Genomic DNA, 22,320 nt, shown 5'->3' with positions numbered 1-22,320 from the left:
ACTGTCTTTTGAATTCAAAACACATCACTCTGAAATATTGCAAAGAACTAAAGCAACGCTTAGGACAGAGGTGACTTAAAAGGGAAAACAGTTTTAGCTAGAGTAACTGGAAGTTCCATATTCTTAATAAATCCAGTGAAAGACCACATCATGGTCACAAAATCTGAAGCAGTATACTTCATGAAGATTATAGAAGAAATTTTTCATTTAGAGAAAATCTTCCGGGTTTTGAAAAATAATTGACATTGGAACCAATAAAGTTTCCTTTCAGATTTTAATCAACTTTATGTGCATCACAAGGTCAATCTGTTAAATCTTTCTTATAAACCTTTAATTAAAAGTATTGACTAAGCAGCAGCACTATGATCAAAGGCAATACCATTCAACTTTGAAAAATACTGCTCATAAAAGAGAGCCACAAGGCACATTTCTAAAGCATTTGTATTTTTTCATATTTTAATTCAAGTAAGAACATGGCTGTCACTTCAATATATAGCAGAGAACATTTTATTAAAAAAAAAAAAAAAAAAAAAAACAAAAAAAAAAACCAACCAAATTTAGATTTAATGAAAAATTATCTGTATGGGGAAAGTTTGATTATCAAACATATGCTTACAGTTGAATCCTGGAGGCAGTAAGGTCTTTTAACATGGAATTTGGAAATAAAGAGAAGAATCATTTAAAAGCAGAAGAACAAGATCACTGTACTCAAACATTATCATAGGTCAGTGTACATAGGAAGTGGCAAGATGGAAGTGAAGAATACCAAGGATCTTGAGGATCAGAAGTGAGTACTTTGAAGCAATTTTTAAAAATGGACAACGAGTAATCAGACTTTTGAGAATAGCAGTGATTCACTGGCTAGAGCTGAGATAAAAGCAGCATATCAGAGTAATGCGAAGATTAATGATTAGTGAGAGAAAAGGGAGATTAGTGCCAGTTCTTTCAGAAAATCAGATTTCCCTTCAATACAATGGCAGTTTGCCCTGCAATGTCAACTCTTCCATCACTGCGCAGGGAAATCTTCAACTCTCCTCCACGGCGGGAACATTGAAAAGCTAAACAGAAACAAGAACCCAGAGTTAAAAAACGAGTGTGTATCACAAATTATTTAGAAATCCATGAAAACTCAATGAGAGGAGGCTTCTGGCTCCAGAAAGCAAGCAGCACCAGGGCAAACAGAGCACCAGGGACACCCTGGATGAATTTCCTTTATGGATGAAGGTCAGCTGAGGGTGTATTTCCAGCTAGACCTTGCCTATTGAGTCTGACAAAACTGCTACTTCATACAAGCAGCGAAGGGTAGTCTGCTTTGTTGCAGCAAATTAAGTTTCCTATGTGTATCTAAGAAGTCTTGAATTCTCCCTTTGTGGGATACGGCTTTTGGAGGGAAGAAGAAAGAACACCAAGCATTATCTGCATGAGAACGAGTAACCATTTTACTGGCACTGAACTCCAAAGGCACCAAAAGTTGATACTGCATTCAAAGAATGTGCCTAGCTAAATGGTGAATAAGTTCACAAAGGCAATGGGAAAAGTCTACAAAGAAACAAATACTGCTTCAGCAGTCACAAACTGACACTAAATTCTTACACAGGCAGCAACAGATATTGATTTATAGAATCTTGAAGGTATAATTTAATACACCTGGATAAACCTGAAGTAGAAACAGCCTTCTGCTTGTAATTGCTTAGAAAACTAAGCTTTTGCCTGAACTATTGAGCCGTACACAGGCGGGATGATGTTCACTTAGCATGTAGAGCCTCCAACTTGTTTCATTTGAGTTGCACAACTTGACCAGAAAATGGTCTGATTCAGATGGCATTTAGAAGAGGTTTGAGTTTTGAGCAGAGCTGCTTTTGTGAAAGGCTCTAAATGGATGAAAAGGCAATAATGTTCAATCTCCTTATTCAATGAACTTCCAACTGCTCCAGAAGTTGTCCAAAGCTAAAGGGCATGTTTTTGCTCTCAAACCCACAATTTATAAATTGGGTAGATTGTATTCAGATCTCAATGGAGCACGGGCTCTCTGATGGCATCTATGCTGTATGCTTTAAAACTATTTCTCAGCCACTGCTGCTAAGAAGGCTCTTCTTTGATCAGGAAATTAGATTCTCAGACAAAGCAAGCATTCCAAAAGAGAGGAAACAGGAACTACTTAGAGATTGATACTTTCTGTTCTTTTCCATTTATAGAACCATGAGTTGTTTTTGTCAGAACACCATCTATGAATGGAGTAAGGCTTCAACTGAATATTTTAGACTCTTAAAAGACCCAGGCCAGCTAAAATTGACAAATTATTACTACCAGGTATGGAGATACACCTAAGCCCTCCCACTCCCACATGATAGCAGATTTAAATAAAGGAGATTAATTATTTCAACCCTTCAAAGGTTGGTTTGATTTGTTTTTTCTTCTTTAAACGTTCAAACTCTAGCTCTTTCATGTCAGGACTGCTGAGATTGTTTTGCTATTGGTCCGTTTTATTTTACTTTTACAGAAACTTCCAAAGTAGAAGAAAAAATAATCCACAAAAGAATTTTTTCCCAAGCTTATATGAAAATAATACTCGACCTATCACACAAACGCACTGATATCTCAGGCTGTGTCCAAGAGTAGACAGGCATGCACGAAACATTTCAATACTTAGAGGATTTTGTTTAACAGCAGCACCTCTGGAGGCATTCGGACATCTCTGAAGTGCACTCACCCTTTAGATCACAAAGTTCTTGCACACCTATTCCTGTATTTACCAGGAGTACCTCATACTACACATACACTATGTAGACTTTATACATATTTTCTATCAAAACAAATATGTATAACTGTACAAACAACATCTAACAACTGAACTCACAGTGCTCTGGGCTCCTCCGTGGTTAACCTGACACACAGGAAAGTCTGGGAGCAGCCACAAGGTCTGTGAGGTTGAGGATGCTGGTATCACACCCCCCTGCATTCACACATCAGCTGGTGGCCTTGTACAAACATCCTGTTGGTTTGGAGCTTCTCACCAGCCTAGATGGAGCTCAATGACCCCTGCTTAACAAATTTAAGGACTAATGGTTTTTCTACATAATGTCATCAGAATGACACCAACACCAACTCAGGAAGAAGTGACAGTCTTGTAATAATATTTATTTTCAGAAATCACTAGTATTTTGTTTGAATTTCTAAACCCTATAGAGGAATGTTGAAAAAAAGCACTTGTTCCTTAACCTAAGTGAAGGTTTCCAAGACCTTTTTTTATCCTAAGAAAAAAGATGGACTAATCTGGTGATTGATGGAGGAAAACACCTCTCCTTTGAAGAAATGTTACACTTGGGCATAAATCTGATGTTGTCAATCTGTGTGTTGAAACTACTTAGAAAATAGGAAAGCTGCAATGAAAACTCCTGACTTCATGAGAATTCAAATTAGCATAAAGTTAAATACAGGTAGAATTTTGTACCTTAACGAAGCAACTTCTTCTGTCTTTTTATGTGTTTTGTTGTTGCTGTTAATGTTGGTGGTAATTTTTGTTTTGTTTCTGGCCCTCAAAAAACAACTTTTAAATCTTATAAACCTGTTCTGTGCTGGAAGGAACCAGAGAAGTTAAAGATAGTAACAAGAAACAAATCTCCCCATAAATTAATATAGTTGTCCCAAGTAAATTGGTATATCAAGATTGCCCTAGCATAACTTGAGATAAAAACTGTCCTGGATAAGCCCTTTCTCATCACAGTAATTTGGGAAGTCCTCTCTAATTTGTCTAATTGTATGGAATTCCTTATGCATGTTTATAAAAGTTACCTTAGAAATACGACGACAGTGTGAAGGGCTGGGTACACAGACAGTTGTTATACACTGCATTCACTAGCAACTGTGGAAGTCTACACATCTGAGAGATTATAATTTTTATACATTGCAGAGACTCCTCAAATGAAAGAAAGGCAAGGACTGATAAAATACCCTGACTTAACCAGCAGCTTAAATTCAAGGACATGTACCCACCTTCAAGAAAAGATCATAAAGTATTTCACCTTGCAAAAATACTGGAAAATTCTCTTTGTAGTTGGTGGAGGTGGTTATTGTTTGACAACTTACTCTAAAAAAAGTACGAAGAGAACCCAAACACAGGAAATTAAGTCTGATGCTTCAGCAGAGCTGCAGCTGACCCCCTCCTAAAGGCCTCAGTAGCCAGAGAGATCTGACAATAGATTTATTGTTTTTCATTTTTTATATTATTTTATATGTAATCTATCTGGGAACTAACAGATCCTTCATTTTATGGAAGAAATTCTCCCTTCATTCTTGCAATAAAAAGTATTGGATATTACAGAAGCTACCACAGAGGTTTCTAAAAAGCCTGAAGATGTTCTTATTTATTAGTAATTGGTGATATGGAATGCCCTTGAATGCCAACTATCTTTTCCAAATAATCTCATTAGTAATAGAATTTGCCCAGTACTACCTGATACCTCTCAGACAGACATATGTAAGGAAAACTTATTTCTCATAAACACACATCAACTTAACTTGTCCTATTTAAAGCAGTTTTGTACAATTTCTACCACAGAAGAAGTTTGAGGACATATATGTATGGAATATGAATTAAAAAATCCAACACAAACATATCTTGTGGACAGACAAGACTTTTTTTGTGCTAAACACATTAAAGCAGCTGATTACAGTACCAATTGAAATCTTGGCTTCTTGAGCTGGTTTTCCTAAAAGAGGAAATGGGACCATACATACAAAATACATGGAAATGCAAAACAGGTGGAAAGTGTCAATTTTATAGACAGGCAGTATTCCAGTTTAATTGAGTACTTAAAGAAGCAGCGTCCATAGATGGCATGGGGAGTTCTAAATCCTCATTAACACCCAAGAATGTCAAAATCTTCTGAGAGACAGCTGGTCCATAAGGACACATTACAAAAGACAGCTTTTCATCTTCAGAATGAGATTCTGCCCTGTCGCCCCCCCCCTCCCTCCCCAACATTATTTAAGCTATCACAGATACTGTGTGGTGTAAATGCAAATACAAGATCTTTGAGACAGAATGTTAAATCTTTCCTTCAGTCCATGATGGAGAAGGTCCTTTCATGGTGTTCATGGTGAATCCTTTGAAGACTTATTGTCCTCAAGAAAATCCATTTTGAGGCTCATTTGAGCAAATGCAGGAAGGCTTATATTCAGGGTAGCAGTTTGTTTGGAAAAGTGTTTACTTTTATGGACAAAGAACCTTACTAGATCAAGCATCCAAGCTCTGTTTTAAACTAAATGTGACCAAATGCTTGTGTGCAGAATTGCCCCCAACCCCTCGTGGGGAACCAGGTAGGGGATGAGGGTATTTTGTATTGCTTCTCTTGTTCGTCTGCTCTCTGGCAAAGCAGTAGGAACAGGAGAAGCAAGGAGTCACCCAATACCTCCTCATCTAGCATTGTCAGATGTTAACAGTTTCTCTTGGCTTTTTTCCACCAGGTTCTTAAGTTTCTTGCTTAATAACAAAAGGTGATCTAATAAGCATATCTCACTGATTAAATCAAAACACATAAACAACACGCCCTGAGATTCACCAAGCTTCCGTTAGGATGAAAGGTCATGAGAACTAAAATCCAAAAGCCAAGATCAAAATTGACTGCAAAGAGTTATGATCCAGAAACCAACACCTCAAACTCCCTGGGCATGATGCATCATGGTGGTGGATAGGCAAGGTGGTGGATTCCTCAAAGATTACCTCACACACAAAATATTCCACAATATTCTATTCATCTTGAGGAAATGGATAGGGAGTTATTGCTACAGCTTGGATTGCAGTAGTAATAGAACCTTTTCTTTTCTAGTGAGTAGATTTACATAAATGGACAGCTTTGCAATAAAACAGTTTATCTTACCAAGCATTTCTTTCTTCCCCAGCTGCTCTGACCAGTAGCTGCTTAAAACAGCATGAGCAGATCCTTAAAAGAAATTGGAAAACAAAGTACAGAATTAAATTATAATCACTACTTTACAGAGTAAGCATAGTCAAAATAGAAATATCATAAATCAAGTGCCACATGTGTTTAGGGTAAAAAAAACCAAGAGTCTGCACAGCAGACAGAACTTAATGCTTTATAATTTCAATTTATGGTAAAGCAGTATTACTTTCACATCCTCTAGCTTCAGTGGAAATCTTGCTAGGTGAGGGAATCATCATTAGCCACAACCCTCAGCTGACTAATAACAAAGGAGACCATCCTGCAGCAATGACCATCACACTGAGTGCAACATCAGAAGAAGAGACAGGAACACATCCTGCTGCCCCAAGCATGCAGCTAGCTGAGCTCTCATAAGCCTGAGAACAGCAGCAGTGTCATGAAACCAGTGAAGATCTCGGGTGAAATGCATTGGAAAAAAACCCAAACAAAAATCCAAAGCACCACACAAAAAGAACACCAACAGAAGTGGATATAAATTTGCACAGCAATATTCACTGAACTAGTACTGAACGAGTCTCTCACTTTTCTCTAATTGTAATACTTGAGGAAAAAGATCTGAAAAAGGCGCAAGAATATCTGGCCTAATGACAGAAAGAAGCTGATTTGATTTTTTTCTGAATGAGTTGGCCTCAGTCACTAATGTTTCTAGTTTAATGAGCGCTCCTGCTATCCATACAAACCAATAATTTATAAGAGACTTCAAAGTACGAAAACAGATTATCGGATTTTAATAAGGACCTTTTAATTGAACTGAAACAAAAGTATGAGTTGCTAATCATATAAACACATACCTGTAACAGGGTCTTCCAGAACTCCATACCAAGGTGCAAAATATCTGGAGTAAAAATCATGGCCTTTTCCACTGGAATTTCCCTTAACAGTGAGTATGAGTCCTTTCACTTTTCCTGTTTTTTCAGCTGACAGAAAGCGTTGTGCACTCACCTTCAAGTCTTCCAACACAGACCTTGAATATAATGATGAAATTTTAATAGCCTATATTCTTTATTTTACATGAATGTAAGTATTGAAAAGGAAAAAAAAAAAGGAAAATAGAATCATCTTTTCTACAATTCAAAACCAGCCCTAAAATATTAGAGGAGACAAGATTCCTAGCATTGTCCTTCTAATTGGTATTTGACAGAAAATCACCTTGAACCTAATACACTCTGAATGAGCAGAGGAAAAAAACCTCAAGCCATGAGGTTCCTATTTATTTCTGAAAACAGAGCATCCTGAAATACTAGCCACAAAAAACCAAAACAACAAAACAGCAAAAAACCCCAAAAACCCAAAAAAACCACCCAAAAAACCAAAATCCAACAAAACGAACAAACAAACAAAAAACAAACAAACAAAAAAAAAAAACCCAAACAAAACCTCACACGTTGTTTCAACATTTTAATCACTGAAAGAATTATTGCCTCAATACAGAACATACCAAGTGCCCCACCTCCTTTCAGAGCAGGCAAATAACTAATCATGAAGGTTTTCATGGCATCCTAAAGCCATCTACAACTGACTGACACCTCCCTACAAAACAGTCTGAAAGACTGAAATAAGCTGAGAATACTTTTTTTTTCCCCACTTCTCCAGACTTTAACCATGAGTTAGGCCAAACTTCAAGTTTGCAATAACAGTAATTCGGCCTGATTAAAGAAGTTATGTTCTGGCAGTATATACCTAAATTATACCTGAATTAACAACAAAGTTCAGATGAGCTTTTGAATAATTTGAATTGGAATTTCCTCTCTAAAGCTACTTATGGTGCTGTTAAGCGTGTGTAAGCAGATTACAGTCCAATGGAAGTAAGAATCCCTGGCATTCTGACAATGTGCCCTGAACTGAAGCAGGACTCTCAACTTCCTGCCAGATTACTGGATCATCTTTAGACTCAGATGGATGGGAAAAATACACCACCGTTAAAACCGTTTCCTACACCTTCTTCTCTTGAAGACAGATTTCAGAATGATCTTATTCAGCTTTGCAGCTTCAGTAAGCTCATAGTAAAAGATAAAATAACCACTTTACACAGAAATTTAAATCAGAAGATTTTAATCTCCACCTGATTTAAAACTAGATAAAAGAGCCTAGTATGTAAGGAATAGAGAATAAGCAGACCAACTCAATTCTTGATCAAAATAATGAAGAGTGTAAGATACCTTTCGTAGGTGTCACTGAGGCGGACTAAGAGTTTCTTTGTGTCAGGAGAATAACGGACATCTTGAACAATCATGTCACCAACAGCTGCCTGGTGGAAAATGTAAAGGAGACAGAAAAAAAAACCATCATCACTTGAATATAAAATATTATTTCCTTAGCATATCTGTAGACCACATTCCACTGCTAGAGGAGGACTTATGCAACATATTCCATGCAACACTCGAGTACCCGCAAGCAAGAAAAGCAAATGCACCAAGTGCATGAATGGATATGGGTGAGTTACGAGCCCCACATAAGTCAATTTGGGAAAATATGCAGGACCTAGAGGAGGGCAAGGACACAGACCTCCCTCTTCTGCACACAAAAGGCTGAAAATGCCATTGAAATAAATATCGACACTTCGGTCAATGGTAATGGGAGACCCAGGTTCAGTTGTGGCATTTTGGAGGATTACATTCTCTGACCATTACTGACTCACTACTGAGAGCTTTGAAGTTTGGTGTGTCAAATTCAGAGTACATCGAGCAGTGCCTTGCCACCATTTTTAACCCATTTTAATACATAAAAATAAGCAAAGCTATTATAAATGTTTTTCTAAGACAATTGATGGATTCTTCTTTTACCTTTATTAATTCTTCTACTTCCTTAAGTTCCTGAAGGAAAAAAAAAACACATACACTGTAAAAAATGCAATATGTAAGTAAGTATGTATCTATGCAACTACAGACAGACGCATATACTGACATACACATACTTCCCCTAAAAGCCTATCACAAATAAAATTTTGACTAACCTGGGGGTAGGCTGTGTAAAGTGGCAAGTCCAGGACAATATGATCTTTCACTTGTCTGGCCTTTAGTTCCCCACTCAGTGTCACAAACGTGAGAACGGAATTTGTATTTTCTAGAGAGAGAACATTGCAACATTATCAAACGTAAGAACTTTAATCTAAATTATTATATAATGGGAGTAGCTCAGTATATTCAGAGGAAGTTAGTTATGCAGCACAAATATATCTAGGGTAACTCTGTATTCTGGGCAAAATTCCCAACTAACTCAATAAATCTGCTGAGGCTAATAAACACAGCAATTGTCAGGGAATCGTTCCTGCATAGGCCTAGAATGAATGGGAATGTCCTTTTAACAGAAAGAGCAATATTCCCTATTCATCAGATTCTACTGTACCTCTCCCAGATGACATTTGCATATTGAGCACTTTTCTTAAACAAGAGTAATAGCAGGGCATTGGAATCAGAGGCTAGGCATCAGACTACAGCCTTGTAACAACAGAGCAGCAGTAAAAGGCAATACCCAGGGTATCTCCATCTCTGTTCCATAGACGTTCTCAATGTTTAATTGCCTTTGTCTTAAAAAACAGAGGTGCTAACTAGAAGTAAATGTTCTAAAAAGTTATAGTAATACACAGGTTGTAAACCTACTTTGTACATGGAATAACACAGCAGCTGATGCAAGAGTAGCATGACCACAGAGAGGAACTTCATTGGCTGGGGTGAACCATCTGAGGCCAAAGCAGGAACCTTGAAAAATAAAGGTTATTTAATGCTATTAAGAGGAAGAAGTCTATTTCTTTATTTTATCTCAACATATGTATGTCCAATGATGATGTTCCAGTTAATCAAAATGCATGTTACAATCAGTTTTGGTCCTAAACACACTTTTAGGTACCCATTTTGCACTGATTTTTCAGAATAGCTGTCCGTTTTGAATCAGGTCAACAACGTTTGCATGCTGCACAGATTTTTCTTTGTCCTAAACAGGCCTTATTTAGAAGATAAAGCCTCCATGCCCCTGTGCATGATGAAATCCTGCAAAGGCACAGTCATGATCTGTATACACCTGCAGGCCAGGTTACCATTTAGAGCTCATAGGTGGTTTTGTTGGTATAACAGAGCCTGTACTGGAGTTAGCTCAGTTATTAATTATTTTGCTTAAACCACCAGTCAAGTCTGGTAAAAGTCTCTAATGTGTACTAACCCTTAATTGCACTAGAAATCGTATTTCTATTTGCCGTTTAAAAAATTTGGAACACAAATGCATGATACTTGGTTTCCTGTAACTTTTGCACACACATTTCAAGTGAATAATTACCATACAAACACAACTAAAAGTGGAAAAGAATTTTTTTTTTTAAATCCAAACAAGTCTCTTGTCATTGCCACTATGGAAAATTATTGCATTCAAGTCAGTCCCCTCTAATGAAAACCAAGAGAACCCAAATAAAACCTTGTGGTAGAACCTAATGGCCCCAGCAGTGAAGTGCTATGAGTGAGGGCTGGCCCAGCCCCAGCTGTGAGCCTGCTCCGTGCTGTTCATGCACTGCTCCACGGGGAAGCTGCGCCTGGGAGCAGGAGCACGTGAAGGATTCCACACACTTTGAATGGAGACAAACATCTCTGGGACCCAGAACAGCTGCCTGGACACTCCAACATACAGCTGGACTGGGACTGAGAGGACATTGAGTACTCTCATAAATTCACATGTCCCTAAAATAACAGAGTTGATTGGCTTGGGTTTTTCTTTAATTAAAATTAAATTAAACAATTAAACATACTGATCACGAAGGCCTGTAGAAACATACACTGTGTCTGAGAGCCCTCACTACACCAATCAATGTTCCAGAAGCAGATGACAAATGACATTCTGATGTTCCTGGTTCACTCCCACGACCCGTCAGCACACACAGTCTCAGGTGTAGCTGAGTGACCAAATTCCTTTGAAAGATCTGTGCACTTCTTGGGCAGCTGTGTGGGTGTGATGCCACAAACTAGCCCTTGGTATCAAAAGCACTATAATGATAAAGAAGCTGGTATTTTGTATGCCATCAGATACGGATGACTTGAAAATAAGTGTGTTAAACATACTGGCAAAGTGCTAACATGAAAACTGAAAAGTAGTATTGCTTCTTGCTCCAAGCAATTACTCTAACCCTAAAATAAATTGCAATTTATTAACAATAGGAGCAACCAATTATAGTTACTACTATCCTTCATATTTTTAATTACAGAGACTGTACAAAATCCTACTCCCTGTACAATCCATCAAACAGCAAAGACTCCTTAACCTGGAATCTAAGTCCGGACCAGTGGAGTTCCAGCTCCTTTGGCTTACGCCACAACACAACTGTCAAGTGAGCAGATTCAGCTAACTGACTCAGCTGAAAATTAATCCCCAGAGTCAGTCTGAATGATTCAATTCATTATCTGATGTTTTCTATCTTGCCCAGAGTCCCTCCAGTTCCTCTCCCAACGTACACACATGCACTACCAACAAACTCCAGTCAACTCTCTCCATTTAAACTGATCAAAGGAGCAGCTTTAAGTATGAGGTTTGGACCACTCCAGAATTCCCAGCTTTGTTGGAAACCTGCATTCTCCAGTACCGGCTCTACAGACATCTCTGTGACAAACTCAAATAACTTCAGAGTTACATTACAGCAATGATTCTCTAAACAGCCAAGGCAGATTCTACTCACTTTGCAGTCCTGCACATATGGAATGAGTATGTTCCATCTCTATTCTTCCGCTTGTATAAGAAATTATCACAGGGTATTATTAGTAATAAGGGAAATAATCGAAAGATGTCTGCTTAGCATTTTCTTGCTTTTTTGGTAAAAGGCATTAAAACAAATGGTCTTAATTCTGAATAAATATGTTTATCTTCTAAAATAAAATTAAGCACGAATACTTTCAAGAATACACATCCAATAGTCTTACTATGATCTTAAGATACATTGCAACTTCAAGATTTTGTTTTACTGTGTTACAAATTAGAACCATTCCTTATAAATGTACCCACAAGTGTCTTCCTATTCCTTTGTTAGCATTTTGGAGGGTAAACAGAACCACTAACTTTTGGTAAAGTCATCTCCAGGTTTCAGTTTTCTGATGAAAGCCGTTTCTGAAAGGTTCATTTCTGTTGCAATTTTTTGGTGCAAATCTTCATCCAAGTCCTAGAGGCGAAATAACAAATCCAATCAAGAGCAGGCAAAAAATGCAGAATCAAACTTTCTGTCAAATAGAGTTATTTAATTTTCTATTACAATAAAACATAGATTCAGTTTTAATTCAAAATACTCTGACAGTAAAATAAACTTTAAGTTGGACAATACGCTCCCCCTGTAGGAGCTGAGACAAGACAAACTGGGAAAAAAAATAAAACTGCTGGAGGTCACTAACCGCCTGTGATTTAAGCCAGTAAACGTTGATCCCAGGATACCCAAGCTCCAGGGATTGTATAACATTCTCCTTGGCCCACGGTCCACTGTTCTTTCCCCACAGTTATGCTGACTGGCCAGGTTGGAGAATACCAATCTTTAAATACTGAAACTCAAGTGAAACAAAGTACTAAAGGGACCTCACCAGGTTCAGCCTCTGAGAGATAAAAATGTGCCCTTTTAACTTTAATTACTTCCTTTAATAACTAATCCTTTTCAGCCAATAATCCCACACTACAGCTATAAACCAATAACTGATTAGTACACTTGAGCAGTACTTGCAGGCTGAATTCTGTACAGTTAAACAACATTCTAACGCTTTACAGTACAGTTGCATTCCCTTTATCCCAGGGAGAGTCCTGTCAGTTACTGTAAAGATCCTAGACCAGAACAAAGACCAGTAAAAAATGTTACTAAACATAAGGGGGTTTTTTTAGTATGTAACTTTATTGAAATACTGCCATCCTGTGGCACCTCTGAAACACTGAAAGGACCGGTTTTGCCATTCTTGCATTTCTCCTGATTTTTTTCTGTAAAGCATCTGCTGAGACTCTGGAGGAAGCAGAGAACAGCTATTTTGCATGGCTGTATCACACTTTCTTCAATCTTAGAATAAAATGCTGAATTAGGATCCCAGTTTTAGTTGTCACACTAAAGCCTTTACTCCCAGGAACTGTAGAAAAAACTTTTTAAACGTCTGTATTCTAAAGTCGTCATCCAGGTAAGGTGGCCTCACAATATCTTAAAGTAATAAAACAAAGCTAACATAAAAATGCAATTAAAACCTCATACTTTTAAAGCAGAGATCATTTTGAGAGTATTTAGATTTTATGGGGCCAAAAATATCTCTGAAGAGAGATGTTCCCAGTCATACCTTTAGCTGACCTGGTAAATAGGCAACATTATACGAGATTTAGACACAGGAACATGTAGAAAGGATTCATGGTCATTACAAGCTCCTGCCATTGGCTACTCTACATATATTTTCATATTTACAATTTTTATCAGGAGTTACTATACAAACAATACAAGGTGTGTAAATTTCTAATCCAACTTAATAATTATTTTTGTTGGAAATCAATGCCAATTAGTATCAACTGTTCAAAACACCCTGATGAGGATAACCATCGTCAACTGCGCCAAAACTACCATGCAACAAGGAAGCAATAAGCACTAGTAGTTTAAACTTGGCTAAAGCTGAACCCAACACACTAATGGTAAAAGACTCATATCCAGTTCAATACCTGCTCTTTTTCTTTCCAGAGAAAGAGGAAAAATGAAAGGAAAAAAATGAAGAAAACCCACACCAAAGAACAAATCCCACAGCTTAATCCTTCTAATGAGTACTGATTCTGTTTTACAGCATTACTTTTCAGCTTTCACTCTGAATCCTTCTTAATCCTCGAGTCTTTATTCTGAATCATTTTGGAAGAAACTGAGACATTTTTCTTGACTAAACTCAAAAGAAATCCAGTCTATCCCTTAATAAAGTATTTCTAATAGCCCACAAAATATTTAAAGGTTGTCTCGGATGACATCATTTTGATTAAAAAAAAAAAAAAAAAAAAAAGCACCCCTGAACGAATTTCTCTGTATTCTGGCGCCACAGCAAACAATTCTGGAAAACAGAAGTCTCGAGTAAAGACGGCGAAGTCTGAAGCAGTGCCGACTCCTCAGGCCAAGTATAGAATGGCAAATGTCATTACAGTACCTAAAAAAACCCGCTGGGGTTTTTTAACTTACATTTTCAAGTAGACAAACTGCCGCAGGATTTCCAGAAAATGGCCGGTTTGTAAATGCATCGACCGTAAAAATCGGAATCTGCATTGTCGTGTGCACCTGTTTAGCCGCAGGCTGCGCTCTGCCAGGTACTCTCTAACCTGTTTCCCCCAACCCGACAGCAGAACCCCAAGTTAATGTTTTCCTGACGACAGGCGGAGCCAGCGGCCCTATCCCGTCACTTCCCAGCGGCGACACGGAGCGAGACTCCTTCCTACGCCCCTGGCGCTCCGATCTGCTTGCCTTTTTTTTTTTTTTTTTTTTTTTTTTTTTTTTTTTTTTTTTTGTTTTGTTTTGTTTTGTTTTAATTAAAACACACATTTTAGCCTTCCTTCCTCGCCACCAGACCCTGAACATCTCAACGCGCCCTTTCACCACAGCGCCCGGCCCGGTCTGCCCCGCACTGCGGGAGGCGGGATCCTGCCCGCCTCGGCAGGTTTGCTGAGGAGACGTGGGCAACCTTCCTCATCCTCACTCCTTCCCAAAGCTGCGCCGGGAAAGAAGGACACGGTGAGCGGGACACAAGCTCCAGACCACGACCCGAGGCCGCCTGCACCGCGGCCGTGAGGCGATGGCGGCGTACCGTCATGCCCAGATGCGCGCGCCCCGCACCACCGCCCCGCGCCGCGCGCGCTCCCTCTTGGCGCCAAAACGCGCGGCGGCGGCCGCGTGAGCGAGGGAGGAGAGCGCACGCGCCCGGGCGGCCCCTCAGCAGAGAAGGCGGTGAAAGGAAGGGGCGGGAACGCCCCCTCCCTTACTTCGCATGCGCCGTCGCTCCCTTCCACCACCACCCCCGGGCCCCCGCTCCCCCCCTCCGTGAGGCGCGCGTGCGCGGGAGCTGCCCGGGCGAGTGTGAGGCGGCGCGCGGCACGGATATCGCGATAGTCGCGCGGCGCGGACGCTCCGCTGCCCGTGGGCGCTGCGCGGGTGTGGGCCCGTAGTACGGCTCGGCACTGAGTGAGGAGGCGCGTCCTGCCCGGAGCGAGCGGCTGCCGGAGCACGGCCAGGGGTGCGCGAGAGGCTCGCGGTGAGCGGAGAGGGCCAGCGGGCCGAGCGAGCGGCGGCGGGGCGCGCCCGAAGGCGTTCGGCGGGCGAAGAGAGGCGGCGCCGGGGGGTCGGAAGCCGCCCGGAGCCGGGTCGGGCCCGGCGCGCGCACGAGGGCGGGGGAGGGGGGAGGCGGTGCGGAGCCTCGTTCTCGATCGCGGCCGCCATTTTGAGCGGCGGAGCCGAGGGCGGTGGCGGCGCCGGGAGAGCGCGGGCGGGGGGTCCTGGGGCCGTGAGGGAGCACGGGCCAGGCGGCGCGGCGCAGCACCTCTGAGGCCAGAGGTGAACAGCGGGGCGCGGCGGGGGGCGCGGCGGGAGCGGGGCAGGCGAGTGGCGGGTGCCCCGAGGAGGCGCGGTAAATGGCGGCGAGTAGCAGGCGGGGGGTCAGGGCCGCGGTCTCGGGAGGACGGCGGGAGGCGGGATCATCGCGATGGCTCCGCGCCTGACGAGGTGGGGATGGCGGCTCTCTTTGTGGAATGGTGGCGGTGCCCCCCTCCACACGCCTCCGTCACACGCACACCCGCCCGCCGCCCCCGGCTGAGGGCAGACAAAGAGAGGCCTTGTGGTTCCGACCCCTTCCTCAACAGTCACGCTTTAAGGGGAAAAAAAAAAAAAAAGAAGCAACCCGAAAAAAACCCCAAAACTCACGAAGCTTTGCGTAGAGGATGTGGAATGCATTCCGAGCATTATGTGCTTTATGCCAAGCTTTATGTGTTGTGCCTGCCCACGTGCTGCCCTCCGTCCACGCGGTGCTCCCCAGCAGCAGCCCCCAGTGACATCCCCTTGGTGGGGGTTTATATCCCGTTGGGGTTTGTTTAAACGCAGAGTTTCAAATCCGAAATAGAAATAAAGTTCACGACTGATCGTGATAATTATCTAAACGAAACCTAACAGATTTCTTTTTAAGGGAGGGACTTAGGCATGGACGGACACTCAAGGTTTTTATTTCTGTTTTGTTGGGTCTTTTTAGGATTTAAATTAAATAAAAGATGGACTGGAGTGGAAAACACAATGGGCCCAATGACACAACCAATGATGGAACAGTGGTACGACTCCGAGGCCTGCCATTTGGTTGCAGCAAAGAAGAGATTGTTCAGTTTTTCCAAGGTACTTCCAGTATACTCGAAGTGTAGTGGGTTTCTTTAGAGGATTTTTGTGTCTTTTACACAGTGTTTTGTACACGTTTAGTAGCTGTTAATGGGGTGGATGGGGAGGGATTGCATTAAATTAGTTTGTCTTAAGTAAGATTTATGCTCTGTAAATAAAGCACAGATAACCATAGATGTAGTAGAACACAAAATGTATCTGATTTTGTCGAGGTGGGGAACATACCATGCATATTGGGATAACCTGAATGTTAGCATTTGGATCAGTTAAATTGCTTGATTGGTAGTTATGTTTTTTCATGTAACTTAGGTGGTTGCATTTTTGTATAGTCTAAACAGAAAAGAAGTACGGCTAAATCCATAAATGTTTAATGAAAAATCACGGGCTTGTATTGTTGGGTGATGGGGGAAACAAGGTGGTTTTCTTTTTCGTTGTTGTTGTTTAGATATGCTTTAAGTATTTGCTACAGATGGGAATGTTTCAGCCTTTAACACTGTTCCCCTTGACGGGGTTATTTGTCCTTGGGTTAAAGGGTTGGAAATCGTGCCAAATGGGATAACATTGACGCTGGACTACCAGGGGAGAAGCACAGGGGAGGCCTTCGTGCAGTTTGCTTCAAAGGAGATAGCAGAAAATGCTCTGGGGAAACACAAGGAAAGAATAGGGCACAGGTGGGGATGGAGAGTTTGGGATGGTGTTAAATCTTTATTTTTGGGGGTTGTGGGTCAGTAATGCTTTTGGGGGGTTGGGGACCATTGGGGAATTGGCTGTTTTTAAGAATTTTTATAACTGATCCTAAGTTAACTTGGGAAATACGGTAGATTTGGGGGGTGGGGGAGACAGTATTGCACTGGGTAGTTTGCTAAACTCAGAAAATTGTTTCTATCGTGCTTGTGTTGGGTAATTTGTGATAAATGCTGCTACAGCCAGACATTGTTTTTCAACAGTATGTTTCTCATACTGGAAAGACGTGTTTTAAGCTTAATTTGTACAGCTAGAATTTTCACATACTAATTTTTGCCACCATAAAGTGGGGGGTTTTTAATACACTTAAGATTCTTACAGTTTGGAGGAGAAACTTAAGTTGTATGGCATTTCTAGTCACTTCTGTTGGCTTGTACGTTTAGCTCTAGAAAATGTAGTATGGCCTCTTGTGAAATTCAGACTGCTTCTGCCTGTGTTCTTACTGGTACCTTAAAAATCCTTTTTTATTAGATACATTGAAATCTTCAAAAGTAGTAAGAGCGAAATCAGAGGATTCTCTGACATGCCAAGAAGAATGATGGGACAACAGCGACCTGGACCATATGATAGACCATTAGGAGGAAGAGGGGGTTATTATGGAGCTGGGCGTGGAAGTATGTATGACAGAATGCGTCGAGGAGGTGGTGGATATGACGGTGGTATGTTCATCTAATGAACACAGGTTCTCTTGGCAGTTTCATGTTTCTGACATACTTGTCAAGAAATAAGAAATGGCAGTAGCTGTAATGCCCATTAGGTTGGATGTATTTATCTGGAAAAAGCTTGTAATGTATCAAAACATGTGGCTTAGTATTTAAGATGATCGTTAATAAGGGAGCTATTTTCATTAGAATCAGATCTTTCCATTTGCATGTTTCAGTGTGTGTTATATAAAGAGAAACGTACTTTTGCACCATGTTCAGAAGTCCAGGTTTGACAGTCTGCAGAGGCTGTTTGCAAAGTGCTGGGTGCCCAGAGACTGCAAAATTGAGTGTTGTGTGTGCATTGCTCTGTGAATTCTGAGCAGTAATGTAATGGCTCCCTTCCTTCTCTCTGTTGCACAGGATATGGTGGCTTCGATGATTATGGTGGCTATAATAACTATGGCTATGGAAACGACGGCTATGACGACAGGATGAGGGATGGGAGAGGTAAAAGAAGTTACTAGTTTGTCTGAAAAGGTTGTCCTGTTACTTGAGTTGCAAGACACAGTATTTCCAAGGCAGAGATAATAGTTTCATTCCGCTATTTGGTAAAGGAGGCTGTTTAAAAAGGGGAGGGGAGGGGAGTGGAGAATCGTAGGAAAACGTAAACAGATTGCTTAGGAGGGCTTCTGGTTAAGGTTTGGGTTGATCCATGGGAAGCATAAACACTGTGCATTCACTGGGATAATTTAGCACTTTCAGAAAGAGTAGCGATGACTTTTGGCTTTTCATGATCTTAGAGGTGTGTGGGTTTTTTTGGTTTGGGTTTTCCAATAGGCATGGGAGGACATGGCTATGGAGCTGGAGATGCAGGGTCGGGGTTCCATGGTGGCGGTCATTTTGTTCACATGAGAGGGCTGCCTTTCCGAGCCACGGAAAACGATATTGCTAACGTAAGTACCACGGGGGAAAGGGCTTCCTCATGCCAGCAGTGTGCATGTCCCTGTCTGTCCCAGTCCAACTCGGGGAGCCTTCTCAAACAAGTCACTGCTACACCTGCACAAAGTTAATGAGCTTTTATTAAGCTGCTGTCTGAGGTGGGATTACCAACAAAGTCAGCAAAGCTATATTTAACATTAATCCTTGAACTCTCTGCTGTTTTGTTTCCATAAAAGGTGTATTGCAGAGACAACAGTTGCTGCAATCAGTATCTTCATTTTAAGGCCTTTAGGGTTTCTTTAAGCTTCTCTGATTTTGTGAAAATGACAGATGTAAACTTTCAGTTGCTTACTTTGCATATTTGTTTCTTGACCTGACACAAACAGGTCAGGTGGCAGGGTGGGCAGGCCACAGAGAGCTGTGTTGGCTTGGAGAGGACTGTGTCCCTATCATAAGAGATCAGAGTGGCAGATAAAAGCATATCTGCAGGATTTGGGGAATGCATTCTTGTGTTAATGCAGATGTGGTGTTGTCAGGGGAAAAGCTTTCTTGGGATAGGAGGCCTGGTTTGAACATAGCACATCTTGGAGAGAGGCTGTCTTGCTGGTTGCTCCTATATATTACATATGCAGAGCTCCATTCTTAAGCTTGTGTTCGTTTGCCTTTGTGGCTGGTCGGTTTACTTAGAAGGAGATGTATTTTCTTGTGCCAGTTTGATTGTTCCATTTAGGGTAAACACTCTGTGACAACAAGGGCCAAAAGTCAGACTTTGATCTGGAGCAGTGAGGAAGAGCAGTGTGATTGCCAGGCAGCTTTTCTTGAATTCCATGAATGCATCCTTGCTTTGGGAAAGCTGAAGAAGCAGAGCCAGATGAAAACCAGCTGATTATTTTGTTGTCCAGGATGCCATCGCAGTAGACTGTGTTGCTGTGTGTGGGCAGGAGTTGTATCTTTGCTGTCAAATAAAGCTCCTCAGGCTCTGTAGCTGCAGCTCTCCAAGCTGTGTAGTAACAATGGATTGTAAACATGGGTTGACCTGATGTTGAATGTCCCACAACCACCAAGTACTGCTTGAGAAATGAGTAGTTCAATGTACGTGGTAGGATGACGTTGAATTGAAGCAGTGCGCCACTAACCATGGGAATGAAAAACAAGTACCTGGCTTGAATTCTGCATTAATGTGATTTGTTTTTTAATTTGTTTTTTCCCTAGTTTTTCTCACCGTTGAACCCTATAAGAGTTCACATTGACATTGGAGCAGATGGAAGAGCTACAGGAGAGGCAGATGTAGAATTTGTGACACACGAGGATGCAGTAGCTGCCATGTCCAAGGATAAGAACCACATGCGTGAGTGTCGTGTTCCCTGCCGCTGCCACTTGGCCAGGCTCGAGCAGGGCTGTGAGCAGCAGATCCATCCTGAGGTTTTACCAGTTCGCCACTGTACAGACTCGCTCATTTGTGGCCTTCTGGCTGCTCCCTGTAAGGGGCGGGGGGCTGCTTTGTATGTCTGCTTCTGGTCTGGGAAACAAAATACAAAATGAGGCTTTTTTGGCTTCTTACAGAGCATCGATATATTGAACTATTCCTGAATTCCACTGCTGGAGGTGGCTCTGGAATGGGAGGCTATGGCAGAGATGGAATGGGTATGCATCAATTGCACATTCAGCTGATGCTTTGCCAAGTCTAATGCGTTCCAAGCTTGTAATGTTGTGCTTTTGGCTTTGCAGATCAAGGTTATGGCTCTGTTGGTAGAATGGGAATGGGTAGCAATTACAGCGGCGGATACGGAACTCCTGATGGCTTGGGTGGATACAGTAAGTACAATTTCTCTTTGAAATGTTGGGGGGGAGAGTGTGAATGTCCGTCTTCTGACAGAGGAGATAAGGGTTGGTGGGCTTTGGGCTGGCAGAAAGGAAAGAGGGGCAGTGGTGTTTTGAAACTGAATCTCTGGGGGCTTTACACATTGTGCTACTGCAGCAAATGCTGGTTAAGAGCAGTAGTACTGGAGTGTTGGTAGTGTAAGTTGTCATCTTCAACCAGTTGTTCTGTATTACCCATCCCATTTTTTCTTTTTTTAAGGTATGTATGCGTGACGTTGTGTCAATTGTTTGCAGGTCGTGGCAGTGGAAATAGTGGAGGATACTATGGGCAAGGCAGTATGGGTGGAGGAGGATGGCGTGGGATGTATTGAAGGATAGCCTTGCTTCTGCAAAACACCTTGGAAGAAACAGTCTCTGGTCTACTAGACTTTCTTACAAAATTTAATTTCTTTTGTATTTTAAGAACTTTATAATGACTGAAGGAATGTGTTTTCACAATATTATTTGGTAAGCAACAGATTGTGATGGGAAAATCTGTTTTCTGTAGGTTTTATTTGTTGCATACTCTGACTTTAAATAAATTTTTATATTCAAACCACTGATGTTGATACTTTTTATACTAGTTAATCCTAAGGATGTATTACATATTCAAGACTACAGTTGGTTTAAAATGTTGTACTATGGTTCCATAAAGGTGGTTGTACTGTAACTCCTATGAACACTGATTCAGTTCTATGTAATCTTGGTCTAGTGAACAAATTTAAACATTTCACTTGTTTAAGGGGAGAGAAGGGTAGATGAATAGGTTAGATTATTTGGTAATGACTTTCCTAAACCCTTTTGGTAGGTTGTATGTGATAACTGCACCACAGCATAAAGCTGTGGAGGCTCAGTCGTCTTTCTGGTTTCTTCCTCCTGCTGCCAGCACCCCCCAGCAAATGCACACCTCTGTAAAGGAGCTGCACCCCCATTTTTGCCTCCACAACACCAAGCAGTCACCATTATTCCCATGCTTTGCAGTAGTGTTCTAGAGCCTGCATTTCACACTTGTAACCTGCAAATCTAACAAACACTAGCACAGCTTTCAGCTAACACAGCATAGGTCAAATACTAGTTCATTTGATGCTTTTTGCTTAGTGTTTTTTTCACAAACATGCTTTTAGGAAGAGTGGAGGATTTGGAAGCAAGTTCCTTCTTTTCCTTGATTGAATTTATTGTATCTAAACATGGTTCAGCATTTTTTTCACTGCACAGAGCTGATTTATCTGTATTCAAGTTTGCCAAGCCATTCGATGTAGGAGCTCATTAGAAGCCAAGATCTCGAAAATATCTGTAGGCCCAGTATTTCCTCAGTAACACACAACCCAAACACATTGATAAAACTTCTCATGCATTTGCAACATGTAAGATATGTAAGAAACTTACTGTTTGAAGACACTTAACATACCCGATGTGTAATGGAAAAAGGTATTTATTCTTCTGAGCCAGTGTGATCTCCCAAATTAACTGCTTTGTTCTCAATGCCTCCCTTAAAATGTCAAATGTGATCTTGGGTATTGCAAGTCTGTCACCTGTTTTGCTAGTACTGTGTTATATCTGTAATAAATGTCTTCTTGTGGGAGAGAGGAGAATGGAGTTTATTTCACTAGAGAATGTGTTTGGGTGTCAAAGGGACTGGAAGAGCTGAAAAGGGTAACTGGCACAGGAAGCTTTCCAAGCACTGGAACAGTTGGCTAGGAATGGGAGGGAAAAGGAGTTCTTAACCATCTGAACCATTGTTGCTCTGCAGAAATAGGAGCTTCTTGGTCTGTTGCCAGAAAAGCTGAGGTGTTTCCCAAGTGGCAGGGTAGCACCGGAGTTAATGCAATTGCAGAAGTACCTTAAA

General features: G+C 41.2%; 2 protein-coding genes across 6 annotated transcripts; one reads left to right on the top strand and one right to left on the bottom strand.

Moving 5' to 3' along the window:
* Window positions 1-255: 255 nt before the first annotated feature.
* Window positions 256-14,363, bottom strand: PBLD (phenazine biosynthesis like protein domain containing). Of its 2 annotated transcripts, none has more exons than XM_066324400.1 (9): window positions 14,101-14,358; window positions 11,994-12,093; window positions 9,563-9,661; window positions 8,917-9,026; window positions 8,747-8,776; window positions 8,123-8,211; window positions 6,755-6,927; window positions 5,880-5,942; window positions 256-1,058 (listed from the first exon to the last, which is right to left on the bottom strand). In XM_066324400.1, exons 1-9 carry the CDS (start codon window positions 14,182-14,184, stop codon window positions 946-948), a joined length of 861 nt encoding a protein of 286 aa, XP_066180497.1. In that variant the 5' UTR covers window positions 14,185-14,358; the 3' UTR covers window positions 256-945. The 2 variants fall into 2 exon arrangements, with proteins under 2 accessions (XP_066180497.1, XP_066180498.1); XM_066324401.1 differs by lacking the exon at window positions 256-1,058 and adding an exon at window positions 6,459-6,518 and having other exon boundaries at window positions 14,101-14,363.
* Window positions 14,364-14,968: 605 nt separating this feature from the next.
* On the top strand, window positions 14,969-21,030 carry HNRNPH3 (heterogeneous nuclear ribonucleoprotein H3). 4 transcript variants are annotated; one of them, XM_066324404.1, is made up of 10 exons: window positions 14,969-15,163; window positions 16,151-16,287; window positions 16,820-16,958; window positions 17,503-17,690; window positions 18,096-18,182; window positions 18,513-18,628; window positions 19,827-19,962; window positions 20,178-20,258; window positions 20,343-20,429; window positions 20,695-20,815. In XM_066324404.1, the coding sequence occupies exons 2-10, from the start codon at window positions 16,170-16,172 to the stop codon at window positions 20,706-20,708; spliced, it is 966 nt and encodes a 321-aa protein (XP_066180501.1). In that variant the 5' UTR covers window positions 14,969-15,163; window positions 16,151-16,169; the 3' UTR covers window positions 20,709-20,815. The 4 variants fall into 4 exon arrangements, with proteins under 4 accessions (XP_066180501.1, XP_066180500.1, XP_066180499.1 ...); XM_066324403.1 differs by having other exon boundaries at window positions 14,970-15,163; window positions 17,503-17,645; window positions 20,730-21,030; XM_066324402.1 differs by having other exon boundaries at window positions 14,972-15,163; window positions 20,730-21,030.
* The last annotated feature ends 1,290 nt before the right edge of the window (window positions 21,031-22,320 follow it).

The sequence above is a fragment of the Sylvia atricapilla genome, chromosome 8 (assembly GCF_009819655.1).
Source record: "Sylvia atricapilla isolate bSylAtr1 chromosome 8, bSylAtr1.pri, whole genome shotgun sequence".
NCBI classification, from domain to species: domain Eukaryota; kingdom Metazoa; phylum Chordata; class Aves; order Passeriformes; family Sylviidae; genus Sylvia; species Sylvia atricapilla.
The sequence above is the reverse complement of the archived record's forward strand: the minus strand, read 5'-3'. Positions and strand labels throughout refer to the sequence as shown.